Below are 23561 nucleotides of genomic sequence, written 5' to 3' on the forward strand. Positions count from 1 at the left end.
GTTATGGTAGTAAATATATATGAAATACATTTTGACAAATTCTTAGAAACTTTTTACACATATTTTCCACTACTAATTTCAATTTTATAAATGTTGATATAATAATGTGTGTGTGTGTGTGTGTGTGTGTGTGTGTGTGTGTGTGTGTGTGTGTGTGTGTGTGTGAGTGAGAGAGAGAGAGAGAGAGAGAGAGAGAGAGATAAAATATATAATTAATTTATTTAAAGTCTTACATGTTTTGCCGCATCTTTTACTAGTAGCATAAATATATTTCATAATATCTATGTGTGTGTGTGAGAGAGAGAAGAGATATCCTTCTCAGGTGCCTATTTTTTAGTCAATTTTTTACATTAAGGTATAATAGGCACCTCGAGAAGGATATCTCTTGACATATTTTATATATATTATTAAATATATATATGCTAGTTATGGATTCAATCAAATAAAAAGGTACCAAATACACTTTAACAAATTTGATTTGTAATAGATAAATGATATAACTTGATATCGTCCACACTAATTACACTTAGCCCCTTCCCTATTTATAATATTGTTATTATTGATTTCAAAATACAATAATATTTTAGGTACTAACTACAAAATAGAATATGTCAATCATGGAGCCAACAAATATGAAATATCTATTTTGTAATCCGAAAGATAAAGCAAATAGTATAAATAAGCAACTTTTAACCTAGCTTCATAAGGTCATTAAACTAGCATGTCTATATTTTAAAAAATCTATGTACTAGACACTAATAGTTATCAATTATTTACAAATAGATTTTTTTGTGGTAAATAATAGAATATGGTAACCATGCAACCCTCTATTCCATGCTTAATTGTAGATTTTATTTCAACAGATTAGAAGACCACTTTTTTCATTTGAAATTATAATCTCTTTGATGACAATGTTTGTAGGGTATGTTTATTTACCCTAAATTCCTTTTATTTAATGAAAGTTGAATTGGGTAAATAAGTTTTAATTTTTATTAGCAGTATAATGTGTATTATATGAGATTACATTTGACTAATCAAATTTTAAATTTGTACATTGAGAATATTTGTATAAATCATAAACATGAATATTGAAAAATAATGACCCAATAAAATTTAAACCTCGATGACAAAAATCACACTATATCATTACCAACTATTTAAAACTATATTATTATATTTTTTTGGTGCAAAAACAGTCAGACCACCAAATTCAAGTGGTTTCTTGCTTGATTAAAAAAGATAAAGACAACATTCTAATGCAACATAATTCATAGAAAGCTAATTCATTTATGAAAAATCATTACAAATACCTCAAATATATAAAATATTATCCGAAGATTAAATGGTAGAGCACTGGTATTAGGTCCCGTCATTTCATCTCACAGACAACCATACAACTCATGCGTAATGGCCATATAACACGATCGCTTTTACTGGGTAGTTTGCATATAATGAGGCCATTTCTGGATCTCAATGACCCAGACTCCATTCACACAGCAAATGGGCTTTGCACCTCCTGCAAATCCTGCTGCTTTTGCAAGTTGTTTGAACTCCTCCTCTGTGCGCTCTTTTCCACCTGGGTTGTGTACCAACATGCACAGATCTACATGAAATGCTTGCCTGGCATAGGAAGAGGTCTCTGCAGCCACGGGCAAAATGGAATCCACTACAATCACTTTTCCATTCTCTGGCAAGGCCTTGTGGCAATTCTTCAGAAGCTTTATACAATGATCATCACTCCAGTCGTGCAAAATCCACTGCCAATCAAACACAACAATACCAAATTCAACGTGGGCAGATCTAATTTACTACTTCAGTAAACTATTTATACAAGTTGATTGACTATCTAAGAAAAAGGTGTTTAGATATGATGAGATCATTTCTGGAACTCAATAACCCAGACTACATTAACGCAGCAAATGGGCTTTGCACCTCCTGCAAATCCTGCTGCTTTTGCAAGTTGTTTGAACTCCTCCTCTGTGCGCTCTTTTCCACCTGGGTTGTGTACCAACATGCACAGATCTACATGAAATGCTTGCCTGGCATAGGAAGAGGTCTCTGCAGCTACTGGCAAAATGGAATCCACTACAATCACCTTTCCATTCTCTGGCAAGGCCTTGTGGCAATTCTTCAGAAGCTTTATACAATGAGCATCACTCCAGTCGTGCAAAATCTACTGCCAATCAACACAACAATACCAAATTCAAGCTAGAGCCTGTTCAGAAAGACAAACAAACATTGCACATACTTCTGGCTTCTACTACTCTGCGTTTTCTATTTTTTTTTTTTTTCTTTTGTGTTTTCGATCAAATTCAATGACTCGTCATCAGAAAAAAAGATAACTGAAATATACTATAATAACTGGGATAGTTAAGACAACATTTTTCTAACACAAGAACAAGTTCAATAAATCTAATCAATAAAATAAGTAGTTGGCAAAAACATTAATGAGCTATTTAAAGTTAAACAAATGAAGAGGTGTCTTTTACCTTTATAAAAATAGCCTGGCCAAAGGTATGCTGTCAACATATCTCCTCCAACATGTGTCACTCCTAAAAGGAGAGAAAAAATAGTCACAAAATGCATTCGAACCAAATATCTTAGTATAAAAGGGAAATGTCTATCCAGTGTCTAAGATGCCCAATGCAATAAGTTACTCTTGTACACTATTTCCTCTCCTCTCCATTAATTTTTTTTTTAATCTACCACCTGAGGTCTTGAAACTCATCCTCGTGAACATCTTTTGTTGCACTATTAGCCTTTAATTCCCCTTCAAAACCAAGTTTTGTTACTTCTAGAGTTCCCTAGAAGACCGCTCCCCCCGATACTAATGTTCAAGTGCCTGACCTTTCCAAGCGGCCGATACTTCTCTAAAAGTAATGGATGATACTAAGTGACGAAGGGAATCATGTTTGCATCGGGATATCAGAGGATTTGGGAACTTATGGAATCGTGCTTTGAAATATTTAACTTGCCAATCACCGTGCATTACTCTTTTTCAAGACCTAATCCTATGAAGATTTGCATGTACATCTCCACAATGGCTAATTAAATTGTGAAAAACATGCAAAGGTGGTGGTACGAGTTATAGCATTTAATTATATTAATTCTTTTAGAAGATATTTAATTTGTTTTCACTTACTCATTATGATCTTCAAAGTTGGTTGAAGTAACATATCAGCATGAACTATTCTTCTAGTTAACCCTGACTTGAATTGGTTAGAAAACGAACAAGGAGATATTATCTTAAAATTATATGCTCTTGCATGAAAGCAATGAACTTGTTTTGCAAGGCATAGGGAGATAGTAGCGTTGATGGAAAATATAGAAAGGCAAGCTAATAATCACAATCGCTAATTACAAGAGGAAATTGTTGCAGCCAAAAATCCAAGCAATTAATAGGACAATCGAGTGCTAAAAATGGAACTTTGAGGATATGATCCCACACCGATAAAGCAACAACATACAAAATTCACTAAAAATCCATAGGAAGATATACTTGTTGGGTTGACAAACTTGGCTTGGCAATGCAAGCGTAGCTATGCTAGATACATGCAGGTGTTTTTTGTGCTTGGAGAGGAAGAGGAGAAAGTGGAAAGACATGATGCCTTCCTTCAGAGGGAGCTTGACATGCAAAGGAATCTTGCTCAACATATTGTTTGATTACTGATTAGAATAGTTAGGATAGGTTTCCAATTTTGGCTTTGAATTGTGAACTTATATAATACCACATGTGCTTTAAGATAGTTTTTGTTTTTGTTTAGTAAAAATGGTTCTTTCCAAGAAATCGTTGTATTTAGGAAGCTATTTTCTTTTATATATAGTAATAGGTAGAAGAGAATAGAGGAGGACTGATCTCCCTTTCACTATGATGAATGAGTGAGAATCAATCAGTTATCATTTTTGAGGTCTTTTTTAATTAAGTTTTGGAAAGTGAAGTATGTTTTTCCTTTTAGAAAAATCATTTTTATATGCAGAAAGTGGAGACTTTGTGCTTTTAAAAACAATTTTAAGAATGGGGACTGTTTGAAGCTCTGTATTCATGCATGTTATTTTAGTTAGCATTTATTTTGGGATTTGCAATCAATTATTTGATCTCATCTACATATTATGTTATCGATGTATATGTCTATAGAACTTTGAGTATTGATGCATTTACATCATCTGAGAAGGATATCTCTTAATTTCTTATTTCCGTTCATTATGTGTAATGAATGGGTGAACTTTGAGTCACCTATTTGTGTCTTGTCAACTTTGTCCTTTCAATTTGTTTTGTTTCTACTTTTTCCTTTTCTACTTTCGGGTTAAAAGTATACCTCTAAAATTTAGAAAAAAGTTGCTAATGTAATTAGCAATTTCTCTAACTATTTGTTGCATATTTTGTCTCTATCAATAGAGCGCAAAGGGTTTGATTTATCTTTTAAAAGAGAACTTACACTAGGCTGGTTCCCTTCAAGAACAACATCCTTAAGATAGGTAAAACTTGAAGGCCATCATCTGCATTGGCTATGATCTGCAACACATAGGGAGGAAGGGGAAGGTGCCTAGCTCCATAGCCACAAGCCATTCTTCCTCGTTGATAATCGTGGCACTAGCAGAGCCCTTTTTCGCAAGAATTTGTTGGATTCTGAGGTACATTGATAGAGCTTTTCGCATGATACATATATAGGATAGATTTGGTGAGCTCTGCACCATCTAGATGTCGTCAACATGGACCATCATATGGACTTTGAATTCATGACCATCTAGCCTCCAACATTGCATTAAACGTTTCTCAAATTGTTAGTTTAGCCAATCTGATGATTCAAATAACTCAGAGGGTCTAGGTCGCGTGGAAAATAGTTCGTTCAGCAAATCTCACCATTCCAATACCTCAATGCAGCTTACTATGCGAGAAAATCAGGGGTATCTATGAGGGATTAAGCAAGCTTCCCGCTTGTAAATTTGGATGTGGATACATTTACTATGGTAAGATACAAAGTGCTATCTTAGTTATATCAATCAATGATCAGCGTGATGACAATGAATTCTATGAATCAACTTTCCAGGTAAAATATATTGAATGTGGAATTTTAAATAGATAATTTTATTTTTTTTAAATTATGAACACGTGTTTTATATATATATATATACTTAAAAAGTAGGGATACAAGATCATTCTTTAGAGTCACATGAGAAAGAAAGATAAGAAAACTAATTTTTAAAAAAATATTTTGAAGTTGTTTTAATTTTATTAGATGTTTTCAATTGATCTTTTTTAAGAGAAAATAATAAGATATTATGAGGGAGATCTATGTTAGTAGATTTTGTTTAATGGTTTATTGGGTATTTTTATAATTGAAGAATTGGTTTTGTCATTGTATATATAATTTTTGTATATAGATCTTATTTCATATTTGTGGATATGAATTATTTTCACTTATCACAAAATTAAAATTGGTCTATTTTGAATCTCTAATAGAATTTTGGTGTTTGTAAAGGAATTTTCAAATGATTTGGAGTATTTCTTTCTTTTATCAAATTATTGAATAGAAATTTAATGGCTTGTTAGAATGATCAAAGGCAACAATTAATTATACAATATGTATAAGATGTTATGCAAAGATCAAGGTTCTAAAGATAATGCAATGAATAATTGAGCTTTATTGCTACTTGCTAGAATTAAATGGAAGGAAGCATCTTAATTCAATATTTTCAATAAGAAAAAAAAAATTGGGTTCTTTTTTACAAATAGTGAAATCAGCCTAGGCCAATTCCTAAATTTGTGAGTTTAAAACAAAATGATGTATAGATAAACTAAGGCTAATATAAACCCTGGGATTGAATACAAGTTGGATCAAACAATGTATATTTTATTGTCAAATTTCATTTGATATATTGATTTGCACATTACCCGTTATATTAGGAACAATCGCGTCACTAGTTAGTCTACAACAAATGGTGAAAGTGCAAGGTATGTAATTTATCGTTAAAATTATTAATGGCTCATTACAAGTATTTTGGTTTATGGTGAAAATTGCATGCCTTGTACATTTCCCTTCATTCTGGATTTATTTTGACTCAATTATCCTTAATGCAATAAGTAATATGTAAAATGATGTATTTCACATGTAAGTTGAAAAATGATATGATCATGGTCCCTCTATTCAAAAATTTAATTGAAATTTGGACCAGTTATTTTCCCTCCAAGAGATCATTATGAGCTAACTTAAAGAATGAATGACATGAATTACAAGCTAAGTTATTACATTTAAAGATAAACCCTAATTTGTTCAAGACATCTAGTGAAAACATAAAATGAACATGTTCTAGCTAATATTGTATAGCCTCAAAAATCACATAGTAGTATTGATACTATATCAACATTCTAAGACATATTGGATCATTGTTTATTATCCTCAATCTTGTTTTAAGCTATTTACCTTGTGTCCCAATCAATTTTTGACACAAAGAAGGTGATTGTCCTCATAGTCTATAAAATTCCAAGCACATGAAATTATTTTTGTGCAAAGATTGTATGGATAACATCAATGTGAGATTAAACAAACTAAACTTTTAGAATATAGAAAATAAGAGATCTATGGGTATGGTTTAGATTGAAATTCATAATATTGATTTCACAATTACAAAAGAACAAAATTATACCCATTTCTAATGTGATCATTACTCAAGCTCTAATTTTATGGAGCTACATGAATTAATTTAAGAAACTTAATAAAATTATCTCCTATATTGAGGTGTGTTGATGTGACCAAAGTTTTTTACCTAATTGATTCATCACCTAGTTCATATTCATATTAGTTATTCAGTTTTATTTATAGTACACATGGGACACTTACCATTTTATATCTCAGTTCATAAGATTACGACGTGTCAAAATATTATGTAATCCTATATCGCACCTTGGTCTATATAACTAAGGGGCTCTCTTGAATAGTTATTTTATTATCATTATATATTTTCATTTTTTGATATAATTGCACCATTAGCTCTTATTTTATCTCTCTCATTCTTTATCCAAGCTCCTAGATATTCAATGGATACATATGCAACCAATTTTTACATGGTATGCAACATTCTATACCAACTCTTATATGGTATTAGAGCTTGTGAGATTTATTATTGTTATTATTTATTATGAAATATAAGTTACAAATCACAATGAATCTTGAAAAGTTGAGTGTACTCTTCTCTTGCATAATATGATGACCTAGAGAATAAGAAAGACTTTATAAAATTCTTTAATTCTTAGTGGTGTCTCCTTCTATATTTGTATTGTAGGTTTATTTTGGAATTTAGATTGGTGCAAATTTGAACTCACCATTGAGCTCAGAGTGTCCAAAAAAGTCAATTTTATTTCTTGATTTGTCTAAAGTATATATATGAAGCCAAATCTAGAAGAGTTTCAAGTTAGAAGTTGGTTGCAAATCTAGAAAGTAGCTACAACTTTGAATTATTTTGGATCAAATACAACCTTACCTTTACATCTAGAAGTCTCGGGAACCTAAAGGTCAACTATTAATTTGTCAAATTTGAAGCACTTTACCATAAACCATTAGAGAAAACATTTCCCTTCTCAGATTAACAAATTATTGAGACTATTCCCTAAATAGGTGAAATATAATACAATATATAGCCAAACAACATATAATCTCCTTGAATGGGATCAAACATCATAAACATGAAAACATTCAAATGGTCGTACATGAGCATACTCAACTAAAATAATGATAGCATAATAAACATATTATAATAATACTATGTCTCACATAAAGTGTGTGCAATACAAATGACAATAGAAAAAGAATGGTAATACACACAATCTTGAATAATCATAAACATGTATTTCTATATGGATCAAGTCTCAAAATATAAATGTAAGAACACAAATGTGAAAGGCATTGTATTTTATGTGTTCACTCTTTTCGAAAATAAAATTAATTATATAATATCCCACTCCCAGAACCTCATATAAATTCAAAAAAGAAAAAGAAAAAAGATTAGCTAAAACATATGAAAATTCATGTTATCTATCCCACAATTCATTAACTTTATTCAAAATAACAATTGAATCATGCATGAACTATATGCATGATTGAACAGCTGACAAAAACCCATGCCTTTAGAAATTTCTCTCAAAATCATATACACATAATCATACTACTAGACGTGTCTTAGAATAAATAAAAAAGACTAGTCACACAATTATAGTTTCCCAATAAGTTACACTTTTGTAAGATATTAATTCTCTACTAGTTATTCATAATCATATCCTTTTCTGAGAACATTTCTAATGATATCAACATATAGGAGTTCTAAGGAGGTTAAATTCCTTATGTTTTTTCTTTGAGAAATAAAGTAGTAATTTCCTCATTAGTTAATTCCATTATAGGTATGGTCATGTATATGTGAAAAAAGCTTATTTTGAAAATAATCTTCAAGAGAACACATAAAAATTGATCTTAGATCTCTAGTTGCCTTCAAAAAACACTTTAGAAATAAAAGTGAATAAGAAGATTAAATCTATGTTAAACTGTCACATCCCATTGTTTTTAGATTATTTAAATAATACAAAGATAATTATTTTCTTGATTAATTAAAATTTGGATAATATTGAATAATTAAATAGTGATTATGTGGATAATGATGATTACATGTTAGTACTTTAGATTTTATTGTATACCATGTGATTAAGCTATTGATGGCTCAAGTGAGTGTGGCAGGATACAAAAGAAAGACAATTTGTGCACATATGAGTAAGAGCATGATTGTGGTAGGAATACCTAGTAATAGGTTAAAATGTAGTCTAGAAAGGACACGTGTGCACACCACATAGGTCACATAGTAGATGCATTTGAATGACAAAAAAATGCTTTGAGAGTGATTGATAAAGCTTGTGTATGATTATTATTAAATTTCTTAAGTTATATTATAAATGAATAAGACTTTCTTACAATGTATTTATACTTGTATGTTTTTCTTTGAATAAGAAAAATGGAGAAAACAGATTGTATGTTGATTTTTGGAGCTTAAAAAAAGCATCAGAAAATGACAATTATCCTTTTCCTTCATTAGATGAGGTGTTGCAGATAGTCAATAATTCACAAATAATGTCCCTCTTAGATGGTTATTCTGGATATAACTAGAAAATAGTAGAGAAATATGATAGATTGAAAATGGCCTTTACCACTAAGTGGGTGATTTTTACATATATAGACAAATGCCTTTCACATTGACTAATGTTGGTCCTACCTTTCAGGGGGCGATGAATGTAGCCTTCAAGGATTTGGTTGAGAATTACATTATCATCTGCATTATTGATCTAATGGTCTTTTTTAAGAAGAGGGAAGATCATGTTTTAGATTCAAATAAGTTTTTCAAAGGGTGTAGAGAATATGATATTTCATTAAATCCTAAAAAATGCATGTTTGGAGTGACTGAGGAAAAATTTATTAGACACATTATTTCAAAATAAGGAGTTGCCATTAATCTGGAAAGAGTTGAAGCTAATTAAACAATCCAACCCCCAGCCAGTAAGAAAGAGCTCAAATAATACTTAAATAAGACAAAGTCTATCACAAAATTCATCACTAGGTTCAACAAAATTGTTAAACCCCTCAATGTTATACTTAAACAAGATGCAAAAATTGAATGGATTGAAGAAGCAAATAAATCTTTTGTAGAAATAAAAAGGGCTACTTCGAAGGAACCCGTTTTAGTAAGTCTAGATTACAATCTTCCCTTTTTCACTTATTCTTTTGCTTTCGCCCATACATGTTCTACCATGCTGAATTAAAGGAGAGAACCCATTGATGAAAGATCATTTTCCTTTATGAGTACCCCATTAAAAAAAGCAGAGCTCAACTAATCTAATGTGGAACAAGCTTTTGTGTTGACCAAAGTGGTAAAAAATATTGGTACTATATTTTAAGAAGTAAAATTTATGTTGTAGTGCTTGATGTATCAATGAAAACCCTCCCAACACATAAATAATTGGGAGATAAAAGAGGAAAGTGGTTCACAAGATTACAAGAATATGATCTAAAAATTCAACCCATGAAACTAGTAAGGGGATAGACACTAAGATAGACAATGGTGGATATCAAGCCTGATTTGACTTCATGCCAATATAATGTAGATATGGTGTCACCATATGAATGGTACAATGACATTGCATATTACCTAATTCATCAATGGTGTCCTTCCCACCTCAATCTAGTTCAGAGGAGCTCTTTGAGGCTAAAACATGTAAATGAACATTCTCAAAGGTTATACGTTATACAAAAGACATCATGGAGGGGTATTCCTTCACCATGTATGTAAGGAAGATGTCTCTCAAATTTATATCATAATTCTATGAGAATATTCGGACAAGAGATGAATTGGGTTAGCTACGACTCACTAGATCCTTAAACCTAGCTATTATTAGCCAATATTGTTCCATGATACACTTATGCATATAAAAAAGTGCCAAATTTATCAAATTGCAGTGACAAGAGAAAAAAATGTGCTCATGCTCCTACAACTACTGATTGAGGTGTGACCCTTTGCCAAAGGGGGCATGGAATTTGTCAGTATGATCAACCCTTCTTCAGCATCAAGTCACATCCATATATTCTTACTGCTACCAACTAATGTACTCGATGGACAAAGGGCTTATCTCTAAAGAAATGCACTCCAAAGGTAGTCATTAATTTTATTGAAGAACACATTATAACTAGGTTTGGAAGTCCTATGTTGGTTTGTGATAATGGCCCCGGTCTTGCTTCTTTAAAATTGTCTAACTAGGTTTTTAATCATGGGATCATACTTAAGTTCTCATAAAATTATTACCCTCAAAGTAACAAATTCATAGTCTATCGAGAAGAACCTATTAATGGTAAATGTTAGAAATACTTGTTTGGTTGTCATTGATGTCAATCTTGATGATTTGTATTGGTCCGAATATTGTAGTATATAGTATTTGCAGTGCATGTTTAGGTATGCATGTATGAGAGATAGTCAATAGTGGTTATAACTATGTTCCTAGTATACTCTTCTGGTAGATTATTGCTTCAAAATTGTGTTGTGTTAGTTCATGGATATGTTTCTCATAGTGTCTGAGTTTTGATATTGGTTGTGGCAATTAGTTTCATGCTCTAGACGAATATGTTAGACAGTTCAAATAAACAAAAGACGACTGAGAGGGTGGGGGGTGAATCAGTTGTCATAGATTACCAGAACCATTAGCAATTAAAACTTTAATACCAAAACCCAAAACATTAATATCAGAATGCTTAAACTAAATACCAAAATATCAGTTAAACCAATTAAGCATAAGCAAAAATAACCGAATAAATACCATCTGAATGACACCAAGATTTATACGTGGAAAACCCGATAAAGGGAAAAACCACGGTGGGAAGCCTACCCACAATCTGATAATACTTTTGCAATAAGTATGTAAATTACAATTGAGGGGCCTGCACTTGTAAGAAAGAGCACACTGTTCATCACAAAAGGAGTCTCACTGACTACATAGAAATTTGGAGAAGTGATTGAACTACAAAGATAGCATCTCCTATGCCTCAGTACAGTTTCGGTTAAGCTCAATACCGGAGGACTAAGTCCTCTTACATAAACCCAATTCGATCTCCAATGATCGACCAAATCCTCTGACTGAATGATATTACATTATTCTCACGTTACATATCCATTTCCCATTCCTATATCTCTACCATATGATCTACAATGAGATCTTACATCATATTTATACAAACCCTTGACCATAAACAATTAGGTCGGCCACCAGATAATAAACCAAATACATAATTACAAAAAATATTGGCCTTAGACCAAACAAACAATATTCAACACATAAGAAATCCTAGAAATGTATCAAGAACTTAAATCCACATGCTTCACTAAACCAGTCCATAACCTACACCAGCCGAGATCCAATATAGGTTCACACACTACAACAATTATCTCCATCCGCTAGGTCTCAAACATGATCACCAAACACATCCTGAAACTCCACCAGAAGTTGCACCAACACCACTTATGCATATCATCAAATATCTTCATCAAAAGCTCTGTCGGTGAAACCCTCGCCGGAACCAGAAGCTAAGCTTCCTAGCAAATAGGATAGCATCCAATCACCAAACCAAAACCAACTGATTGAATATGAACATGAGTATCATGAATAAGCCAATTCATAACCAAATCATATCGAAGCCGACCAAATCATGTCGGTTCCAAACCAACTAGAAACTACTCAACCTATCAGGACCAGAAGGGTGTCAGTAAAGCATCAAAACAACTAGTGTTGGCATCAATGACAAAACATCGATGCAACACATAATCATTTCCACTAAATGGCCAAAACTCTCCCTCTTTGGTATTGATGGAAACACTAGATGTGAAAAACATCTAAGTACCAAGAAATGCCAAACAAGTCTCCCCCAATGGAAGACAACCAACAATCTCCCACATTCAGATTTAGTGATGAAGTTCTGAAACAAAGACCAAACTCTCCCTGTGAATGATATCTCTGAAAATCTCATAAATCTCTCCCCCTAATTGTTGGCAATGAGTTGTCATTGATGTCAAACAATATTGCAAGAGCTACCAGTAGAGGTATGTCATCCGGTATGAAGAAGAGTATACCGGTATGGTGATAGACAAATAAGGTATTAATAAGATTAAAATGGAGGCTTGTCAATCGGTATGGTGAAAGACAAGTAGTTGTTGAGACTATCCGTGACTTCATTAGTATGAGGTGAGATGCAGTGTGTGTGTGTGCATGTTTATGATGAAGAGGTAGAATGTTAAAGTAATCACAAACCACCAGAGGTGAACATGTGCTACTGATGTAGTGTGCACTACCGGTTAGCAGGAGAAGACGATCTCACTGGTAAAGGCCTATACCGATATGAGTTTTCTTAATGTAAAAGTGTAAACTGATTGTGTTTCAGTGAGATAAGTGTATGACTGTTGTGATTCCATGTGGAGCTGAGGTGGCAAATAGGCAAAGGTCGGTGAAGCCTCCATCGACATGCTTGTTGAAACAACTAGTTGACATTAATGAAATAGCCAAAAATCATGAGATTGTAATTGACTGATGCAGCTCGAGGAAGAAATAATAACAGAGGAAGATCAGGGAGTATTTGGTGCCTAGATCGAAGAAAAGGAATCAAATTGCAAGAAGAACTTGAGAAGAAAATAGCTTATCTTTTTATGAGCTGACAGATTTCAAGGTAGAAAATCATGTACAAGATTGCTATCATTAGCAAGTATGCATTGGATAATGGAAAAATGTAATGATGCATTCCTCGAGTATAGGTGATAGATCCAAGATAGACTGGATCAGATCTCATGTAGATTATGTCGGGTAAAGGAAACCCTAACTGCCCCATGTTTGAATTTATTCTTGGAGGGAAAGCTAAAGTTTAAATATGATGACTTAAGACTGTGATCAGTGCTGCTGCAGAGAAAAGACAAGTGTAAAATTGTTGTCTGAGAGCCGAAGAGATAAACACTTCAAGTTTTTATGAGTGAAGATCTGGCTGATAAGGAGAAGAAGAGTAAACTGGTGTAAGGAACAACCAGTGGAGTGTGCATTGAACATAGAGGTGATAAACTGACAAAAGTTGTCCCTGATTAAGAGTGATCGAGTGTGAGTTGAGTGTAGGAAGTCATTGTGAGAGGGGATTGAGAAAAGTGATCAGCAAAGTCAAGTTGTAGAGTGAGTGGAGAGTATACAGACTGGTAAGGCTGAAACCAATAGAGGAGAATATTGTAAGGTTGCAAAACTTCATTTGCAATAGTGATTTCATTTGTATATCTGGGTTTTATATTGTTTTCACTATGTTGTAGCTTACTCCAGGGGTTGTAGCCTATAAATTGTGCAGGGGTTGGTTCTCCTTTGAGTTGGTGCTCATAAATCAGGGGTTGGTGCTCCTTGGGTTGGTGCCCTCAATCTTGTAATCAAAGATTTAGAGTGAGGTTGGATTGGAGTAGAAGATCTCCAGCATCTATTCTCACTGAGGTTTTTCCCACATTGGGTTTTCCTCGTATATATCTGATGTTGTGTGTTGCATCTTTATGCATGTGGTATATTAATATTTTAGCAAATCATTCCACACACCTTGTTTGCACTATTTGAGCTACTGGTTAGCACTCAATTTGTTTTATATATTATTGGTATCTCCTTGTTGAAGAAAAAAAGTTTAAATCATTGATTCACCCCCCTCTCAGTGATCCATTGTGTCCAACAATTGGTATCAGATCCTAGGTACCCTGTTTTGTCAAAAGATTTCTCTAGCTTAGGTAGATCCTATCAAGTGCTCACAATGGCAAGAAATGAATCTGCCTCCTCAAAATATCCCATGTTTGATGGTGTCAACTATGCCTTTTGGAGTAGAAGAATGGAAACCTATTTGTCCTCTCTAGGTTGTGATGTATGGATGTCGGTTGTGAATAGGTATATAGTCCCCAATAATCCTCCTATTGATCTAGATGCTAAGAGGGAATATGAGAATAATACTAAAGCTAAGAATGTTATTCTTAGTGGGTTGTCTGATAATGAGTTTGTCAAGGTTATGCACTACTCTTCTGCCAAGGAAACTTGGGACAAGCTACAAAATATATTTGAAGGCGAAGCTAAAGTCAAGGAAGCCAAGTTGTAGAGATTAAGAGCATAGCTTGAGGGTTGGAAGATAAGAGATGAAGAGAAAATTGATGACTATCTCCAAAGGGTTGATGAAACAACAAACACCATTAGAGGGCTTGGAGAAGAAATAAAAGATGAGGTGGTAGTGAAGAAAGTACTTATATCTCTTACATCTAAGGATGATACAAAGGTTTCAGCAATAGAGGAAGCAAAATATCTGAAAGTCTTTATAATGGATGAGTTGTATGGCTCCCTAACTGCTTATGAGATGAGGATTGTCGGTACTAATGATGTGAAGAAAGAATCTACATTCAAGACTCCAAGAAAAGGGAAAGAAGAATATTATCTTGATGCAACCGATGAAGACTCTAATGACATCATGGAAAAATTTGTCAGAAGACTCAAGACAAGTTCAAGAAAGTATAAAGGCAAGCTTCCTTTGAAATATTTCAACTATGGAAAGATTGGACATTTTGCTACTAAATCTCCTTATGGTGATAAGAATGAAGATGATCAATCAAGTGGTAGTAGATCATATAGTAAGGATAGGAAGAAAAATATCTACTGGCATGGTAGAAAAGGATACCAGAAGCATAGCAGTCATTACACACATGAAGATGATACCACAGATGAGGAAAGTGCCTCAGATGACTACTGCAGTGGAGATGAAGTCAGAGAAAATATTTTTATGGCTCAAGAGGTACCGATACCTAAAGAAGCAGAAGAGGAAGAGAAAGAAGGAGAAGTAGACCTTGAGGCAAAACTCATTAGTGCCTTAGATGAGCTAAAGAAAACAAGAAGAGATTTAAAGAAGGTAAAAAGGGTTGTATATGAAGAACAAGAGTTGTTTGAGCAATATCTTGAAGAGTCCAAGAAAACTATTATAGATCTAAAACTCCAGTTGGAATAGGCCAAGAGGATGTGTGAAGTTACCAGTATTGGTTTGAGTGAAAAGGAAAAGGAACATTAGAATATGGAAGCAGAAATAGTGAAACTCCGGAAGGACTTAGAGAAAAGTTGGGAAGAAGTAAAAGTGAGAAGCAAATATGAAGGCAGCACCGAAGCCCTGGATAAGATGCTAACAAAACAGAAGCAATCTAAAGATACCGATGGCTTAGGTTTTCAAGAAGGTTAAAGTTCAAATAGAAAAGATACATCCGATAAGGAGATACAATTCACTTCTTCAAATGAAGGTAAAGAGAAGAAGACATTTATGGTAAGAAAGGATACCAGAAAGAAGACATATGCAGATACTGCTAGAAACCACCACACAAACCGGTATGCTCAATCAATGAACCTGAGACTATACTCAATGCACTGACATGCAGATTCAAGGAGAAATGCAAGTATTGATCATGAAGGATTCACAAGGGATAGTAGCATGAAAGGAAGATCCCCAGTGAGGTAGCCATTTCGAGGTTCAAGACAACCTAACATGTATGTTCCAAATTTTCATGGCTATTGTCACCGGTGTAATAAGTTTGGTCATAAACTAGTAGATTGTAGGAAAATGAATGTCAACCCTAGTTTTGAGAGTAGAAACTCATTTTTTGCATTACAAAGTACAAATGTCATAGGTTATAATTGCAATGAGTCTGGTCACAAGAGTTATGAATGTAGGAGTAATATGCAAATGCCTTATAAGAATGCATTGAGTACATCTTATAGTGCTAATTTGAAATGCTATAAGTGTCAAAATTTTGGTCTTCAAGGTATTGTCAGCTGAGAACTGACAAGAAAAAGAAAATTGTACCAGATGAGAAGTTGGAAACAAAACCGAAACACAAAGTGAAAAAAGAGGAAAAGAAAGAAGAGAAACTGGTTTGTGTAGAGAAGGAAAAAAAGAAGATAGAGTCGAGTCTGATTGTATAGACTTCTCTACATGTTGAAAGAAGGAATTTATGGGTAGTTGATATTGGTTGCTCAAATCATATGATTGGAGATAATAAAAAGTTCATCAAGCTTGATGATTAGAATGGTGGTTCAGTCTGTTCTGGTGACAACTCCTCCATCAAGATCAAAGGCCGAGGTACATTGAATATTCATGGAAAGCTCAAGGCTAATGATGTGTACTATTTTGAAGGTTTGAAGCATAACCTGCTTAGTGAAAGTCAGATGTGTGACAAAGGTTACAAGTTCTCATTTGACTCTACCAGTTGCCAGATAAGGAAGCTGAGTACTAGTCAGGTGGTAGCAGAAGGAAAGAGAAGAGAGGGTAATGTATACAATCTGAAGGAATGCTATGAGTCCCAATGCATGATGGGACAGGTTGATGAAAGCTTGTTGTGGCACCAGAGACTAGGCCATGTGAATTTTGACAATCTAGTTAAGATAAGAAAGAACTGGTATGTGAGAAACATACCTCAGATCATAAAATCGGCAAGCACATTCTGTGATGAATATGTCAGAGGTAAGCAAGAAAAGGCCAACTTTAAAAAAAAAAGAATATAACACCTCAAGACCTTTGGAGTTGATACATACAGACTTATGTGGGCCAACAAGGACAAGACCATTGGCTGGAGAAAGGTATTTCATGTTGTTCATAGATGATTACTCAAGAATGACTTGGGTAACCTTCCTGAATGACAAGTCACGAGCATTTGATAGATTCAAAAATTTCAAGAAGATAGTGGAAAATGAAAGTGGACACTAGTTAAAATACTTAAGATCTGACTGGGGTGGAGAATTTTCTTCCAATGAATTTTTTGAATATTGTGAGAAACATGGAATTCAAAGATAGTATTCAACTGCAAGGACATCTCAGCAAAATGGGGTGGTAGAGGGGAAAAATAGGACAGTGAAGGAGATGGATAGGACAATGTTGAATGAGGCCAACATACTGGATATATAATGGAAGGAAGCAGTTCATACTGTTGTCTACACTTTAAACCAGGTACAGTTAAGAGTGAATAGTAGAATTAATCCTTATGAGTTATGGAAAGTAAGGAAACCATCACTCAAGCACTTTAGAGTGTTTGGAAGTAAGTGCTTCATCAAGAGAGATGCTGATTGATTAGGAATTTTTTATTCCCAAAGTGATGAAGGAATATTCTTGGGATACTCAACCAACAGTAAAGCCTACAAATGCTGCAAAAAGAGGTTGAGAAGGGTGGTTGAGAGTGTAAATGTGAGAATAGATGAAGACTCGCACAGAGGAAAATATGCACCAACACCTTATATTAATGATTCAGATGTTGAAAATGAATAACAATCTAACAATGGACCGGTAGAAGATACACCAAACAAGATCCCCAAGCGTTATGTGTAGAAGAATCATTCGGAAGAAAAGATCATAGGAGATAGGAATGAAGGTGTGCAGACTAGAAGGAGATTAGCCCAGGAAGTTGAGTAGGTAAATTTCTATTTCATGACTGAAGTAGAGCACAAAACTTTTGATGATGCTAGAAAAAGTGAAAAGTGAGTAGCTGCCATGGATGAATAATTGAGACAAATTGAGAAAAATTAGACTTGGGAACTTGTTCCTAGACCAGCAGACAAGAACGTAATAGGTACCTAATAGGTCTACCAGAACAAGATGAATGAAGAAGGTAAGATAGTCTGACAAAAAGAAACGTTAGTTTTCAAAGGGTATGCTCAAGTGGAATGTATTAATTTTGAAGAAACCTTTGCACCGGTTGCTAGGTTAGAGGCAATAAGAATGTTTTTAGCTTTCTCAACCTACAAGGGATATAAAGTATATCAAATGGATGTGAAATCTTCTTTTCTCAATGGAAATCTTGAAGAAGAGGTGTATATGGAACAACCAGAAGAGTACTTGTTGCATGAAGATGAAAGCTTTGTATGCCGGTTAAAGATAGCCCTGTATGGTTTGAAGAAGGCTCCCAGAGCATGGTATTCCCGGTTAGACAAAAGGATTTCAGAAAGGGAATGCCAACAACAACTTGTATGTCAAGGTAAATGGAGATCACATGATTATAGTTGTTGTATATGTGGATGACATTATCTTTTGTGGAGACAAGGACATCATGTGCAAAGAATTTGCAAATCAAATGAAGATGGAGTTTGAGATGTCCATGCTGGGTGAGTTGTCATATTTTCTTGGTTTGCAAATCTCACAGAAGGAGAAAGGAATTTTCATCTCCCAAACCAAGTATGTGAAAGACATGCTGAAGAAATTTCAAATGGAAGACAACAAACCGGTAAGTACTCCCATGGTTACCGATTGTAAGTTGAGCAAACTAGATGGAACACAGGAAGTTGAGAAAACACTATATAGTTTTATGATCGGTAGTCTGTTGTATTTAACAGCATCTAGGACATATATTGTACAAGTTGTTTGCATGGTAGCAAGATTCCAAGATGCTCCTAAATAGTCTCACTTAAATGCAGTTAGAAGAATCTTCAGATATTTGCAAGGAACTATCAGCTATGGTCTGTGGTATCCAAAGAAAGGAGAATTCTTTTTACAGGCCTATACTGATGCAGATTGGCCATGAAGTATGATGATTGGAAAAGTACAAGTGGAGGTTCTTTCTACTGAGGAGATCGATTAGTATCATGGAACAGTAAGAAGAAAGATTTAGTCTCACTATCAACTGCTGAGGTAGAGTACATAGCAGCTACTACATGTTATTCAAAGGTTTTATGGATGAAGCAGACATTGAAAGACATATAGGTGGAGATACCAGAACCTATTCCAATCTAGTGTGATAACTCAAGTCCAGTCAACATCTCCAAGAATCCAGTAATGCACTCGAGAACAAAACACATTTCTATCAAGTATCACTTCTTGAGGGAGAAGGTAGCTGACAAGGAGGTCATAGTAGAGTATGTTCCCACTTATGAGAAGATTGCTGACATATTTACCAAGCCATTTCCTTTGGGCCCATTTGAGTATTTGAGATAAAAGATGGGAGTTGTCCCACCATCTGGTAGCAGTTCATTGCATAGGAGATTGCATGATTCAGGGGGAGTCAACCATTGCTACTATCTTATGGCTCTTGAATCATGAAGCATGGACACATGGTGAGAGTGTGTCTTAACCAGATGTAGTCAAGGGAGAGATTATTGGTGTCACACTAAGGTTCCCTTTGCCATTGCTGTCAAAGGGGGAGAGAAACTGGAAAATAAGATGTTGACATCAATGCCAAAGGGGGAGATTGTTGGCATTGAGTTGTCATTGATGTCAACCAGTATTGCACGCAGACTACTGGTAGAGGTATGTCATCCAATATGAAGAAGAGTGTACCGGTATGGTGACAGAAAAATAAGGTATTAAGAACATTAACATGAAGGCTTGTCAACCGGTATGGTGAAAGACAAGTAGTTGTTGAGACTATCAGTGACTTCATGGGTTTGAGGTGAGATGCATGTGTGTGTGTGTGTGTGCATGTTAGTGATGAAGAGGTAGAATGTTAAAGTCATCACAAACCAATAGAGGTGAAGATGTGCTACTGGTGTAGTGTGCACCATCAGATAGCAAGAGAAGAAGATCTCACCAGTAAATGCCTGTACCAGTATGAGTGTTTAATGTTCAAGTGTAAACCGACTGTGTGTCGGTGAGATAAGTTTATGACTGTTATGATACCATGTGGAGCTGAGGTGGCAAATAGGCAAAGGTCAGTGAAGCCTCCATCAACATGGTTGTTGAAATAGCTAGTCAACATTAATGAACCAGCCAAAAATCATGGGACTGTAACTAACTAATGCGGCTAGAGGAAGAAAGAATAATAGAGGAAAATCAAGGAGTAGTTGGTGCCTGCATTGAAGAAAAGAAACCAAATTACAAGAAGATCTCGAGAAGGAAACAATTGAGCTTTTTATGAGCTGACAGATTTCAAGGTAGAAAATCATGTACGAGATTGCTATATTTAGCAAGTATGCATTGGAAAATGGAAAACATGTAATGATGAATTCCTTAAGTACAGGTGATCAATCCAAGATAGACTAGATCAAATCTCATACAGATTGTGTCAGGTAAAGGAAACCCTAACCACCCCAAGTTTGAATTGATTCTTGGAGGGAAAGTTGATGTTTAAATATGATGACTTGAGACTATGATTGGTGTTGCTGCAGAGAAAAGACAAGTGTAAATTTTTTGTCTAAGAGCCGAAGAGATAAACACTTCAAGTGTTTATGAGCGAAGATCTGACTGATAAGGAGAAGAAGAGTAAACCAGTGTAAGGAACAATGGGTGGAGTTTGCATTGAACACAAAGGTGATAAACTGACAGAAGTTATGCCTAATTAAGAGTGATCGAGTGTGAGTTGAGAGTAGAAAGTCATTGTGAGAGGGAATTGAGAAAAGTGATCAGCAAAGTCAAGTTGCAAAGTGAGTGGAGAGTATACAGACCGGTAAGGTTGAAACCGACAAAGGAGAATATTGTAAGGTTGCAAAACTTCATTTGCAACAGTGATTTCATTTGTATATCGGAGTTTTATATTGTTTTCACTAAGTTGTAGCTTAGTGTAGGGGTTGTAGCTCCTTTAGGTTGTAGCCTATAAATTGTGCAAGGGTTGGTGCTCCTTTGAGTTGGTGCTCATAAATTAGGGGTTGGTGCTCCTTGGGTTGGTGCCCTAAATATTGCAACCATAGATTTAGAGTGAGGCTGGATTGGAGCAAACAATCTCCAGCAATTATTCTCATCGAGGTTTTTCCCACATTGGGTTTTCCTCGTATATATGTAGTGTTGTTTGTTGCATCTTTGTGCATGTGGTATATTAATGTTTTAGCAAATCCTTCCACACACATTGTTTGCACTATTTGAGCTACCAGTTAGCACTCAGTTTGTTTTATATATTACTGGTATCCCCTTGATGAATAAAAAAAGTTTAAATCACTGATTCACCCCCCTCTCAGTGATCCATTATGTCCAACACTTATGCATACAACTCCTTAAGTTTTTCTTTTTCACATCAATATATCTCCCCCTTTCACATCAATGCCAAAAACCTGACAAAAAATATCAAAGCAAAAACATAAACCACTTAATCACAAAGTTTACTACTCCCCTTGAGCAGTAGCATCCCCACATCAGTGCTGGAATGAATAGTATCTTTGATAATGCATATCGGACTGATGCCAAACCGCATCAATCGGTTCTCTATCATAGGGGAAAATACCCCTAATGCATCTCTGAAGAACTCAAATGATTCTTTAAGAAAAGGTTTAGTTAAAATATCTGCAATCTGCTCTTTAGTGTTCACATAAACCAATCTAACTTCATTTGCTTCCACCTTTTCCTTCAAAAAGTTGTACTTAATAGATATGTGCTTTGTCTTAGAATGAAATACCAAATTCTTTGATATATCAATAGCAACAGAATTATCACAGTGAATAACTAATAGTCCATTACAATCCACCTTTATATCCTTTAACATTTGCTTCATCCATAAAACTTGTGTACAATTAGTAGCAGCAACAACATTCTCAGCTTTCATGGTAGATAAAGAAGTACATGATTGTTTCTTGCTGATCCATGAAACCATCTTCTTTACAAGAAAGAAAGCTCCACCGAAAGTACTTTTTTGGTCATCAACATTTCCAGCCCAATCAACATTTGTATATACACATAAAGTAAAGTTATCATCCTTAAGGTACCACAAACCATATTTTGATGTACCTAGAAAGTATATAAAAACCCTTTTCACCGCACTCTCATGATTATCTCTAGGATCACTCTGAAATCTTGATACAATACAAACAACATTCATTATGCCAGGCCTAGTTTGAGTCAAATAAAGCAAACCTCCAATCATAGATTTGTATCTTGTAGGATTTACCAGTGCAGAAACATCTTTTCTTGTCAATTTCTCACTTGTAACCATAGGAGTACTTACTGTTTTAGAATCTCCCATACCAAATTTCTTCAACAATTCCTTAGCATACTTAGTTTGATAGATAAAAATAACTTTGTCAGTTTGAGTAATCTGCAAACCTAAGAAAAATTTCATTTCCCCAATCATAGACATTTAAAATTATTTCTCCATTTTCTTAGAAAATTCCATGCATAACATATCTTCACCTTCAAATATAATGTCATCAGCAAATACTTCAATAATCAGTATATTATTATTAGTGATTTTATAATATAAATTACTATCAACATTACCCTTACTAAAACCAAGCTTAAAAAGATATTTATCCAACCTTGCATACCAAGCTCTAAGTCCTTGTTTCAATACATATAAAGCTTTCCTTAACCTGCAAACCATGTTTGTATCATCTGATAGTGAAAAACCATCAGGTTTCTCAATATAAACTTCCTCATCAAGATCCCCATTAAAAAATGCACACTTAACATCCATATGATAAACCTTGTAGTTCTTATGAGCAGCATAGGCAAGAAATAATCTTACATCTTCAATCCTAGCTACAGGTTCAAAAGTCTCTCCATAATCAATTCCTTCCTTTTGATAATATCCTTTACAAACCAATATATCCTTATTCCTTATAACTTTACCATCCTCATTCAATTTATTTCTAAAAACCCATTTAGTTCCAATAACATTCTTAATTTTAGGCTAGGGAACCAAAGTCCATGTGTTATTTTTCTCAATTTGATCTAATTCTTCTTCCATAGATTTCAACCAATATTCATCTTTACATGCCTCAATTACTGATACTTGTGAAATTTAGCATACCTCATTAGTTACCCATCTTACTCTTGTCATCACTCCATTGTTCTTATCCCCAATGATCTGATCTTCTGAATGATTCAATCTCACATATCTAGGAGTCCTTTGACTCTCTGTTCCTCTTCCCTGTTCTTCAGTTACTGTAGAATTTTCAGATACTGCTGGAGTAACTTGTTCAACCAACTATTCGGGTAAAGGTGCTTTTGGTTCTAATATAATCATTTCCACCATCGTTTCATTCTCATAAACTTTTATTTGACCTCTATCCAGCTCATCCACTTTGACATTAGTGTTTTCCACAATTATCTACA

The 23561-nt window shown here is 34.4% G+C and overlaps 1 protein-coding gene across 1 annotated transcript in view; it reads right to left on the bottom strand.

Moving 5' to 3' along the window:
* Nucleotides 1-1430: 1430 nt before the first annotated feature.
* The window catches only part of LOC131064759 (pluviatolide O-methyltransferase-like), a 56279-nt gene continuing 34148 nt past the window's right edge, over nucleotides 1431-23561 (bottom strand). Inside the window, exons 2-3 of the mRNA XM_057999028.2 lie at nucleotides 1898-2173; nucleotides 1431-1757 (exon numbers count right to left, since the gene is read on the bottom strand). Of these exons, the coding sequence (XP_057855011.2) occupies nucleotides 1431-1757; nucleotides 1898-2173 (603 nt within the window). The remainder of the gene's footprint in view (nucleotides 1758-1897; nucleotides 2174-23561) is intronic.

The sequence above is a fragment of the Cryptomeria japonica genome, chromosome 11, assembly GCF_030272615.1.
Source record: "Cryptomeria japonica chromosome 11, Sugi_1.0, whole genome shotgun sequence".
Lineage (NCBI taxonomy): Eukaryota > Viridiplantae > Streptophyta > Pinopsida > Cupressales > Cupressaceae > Cryptomeria > Cryptomeria japonica.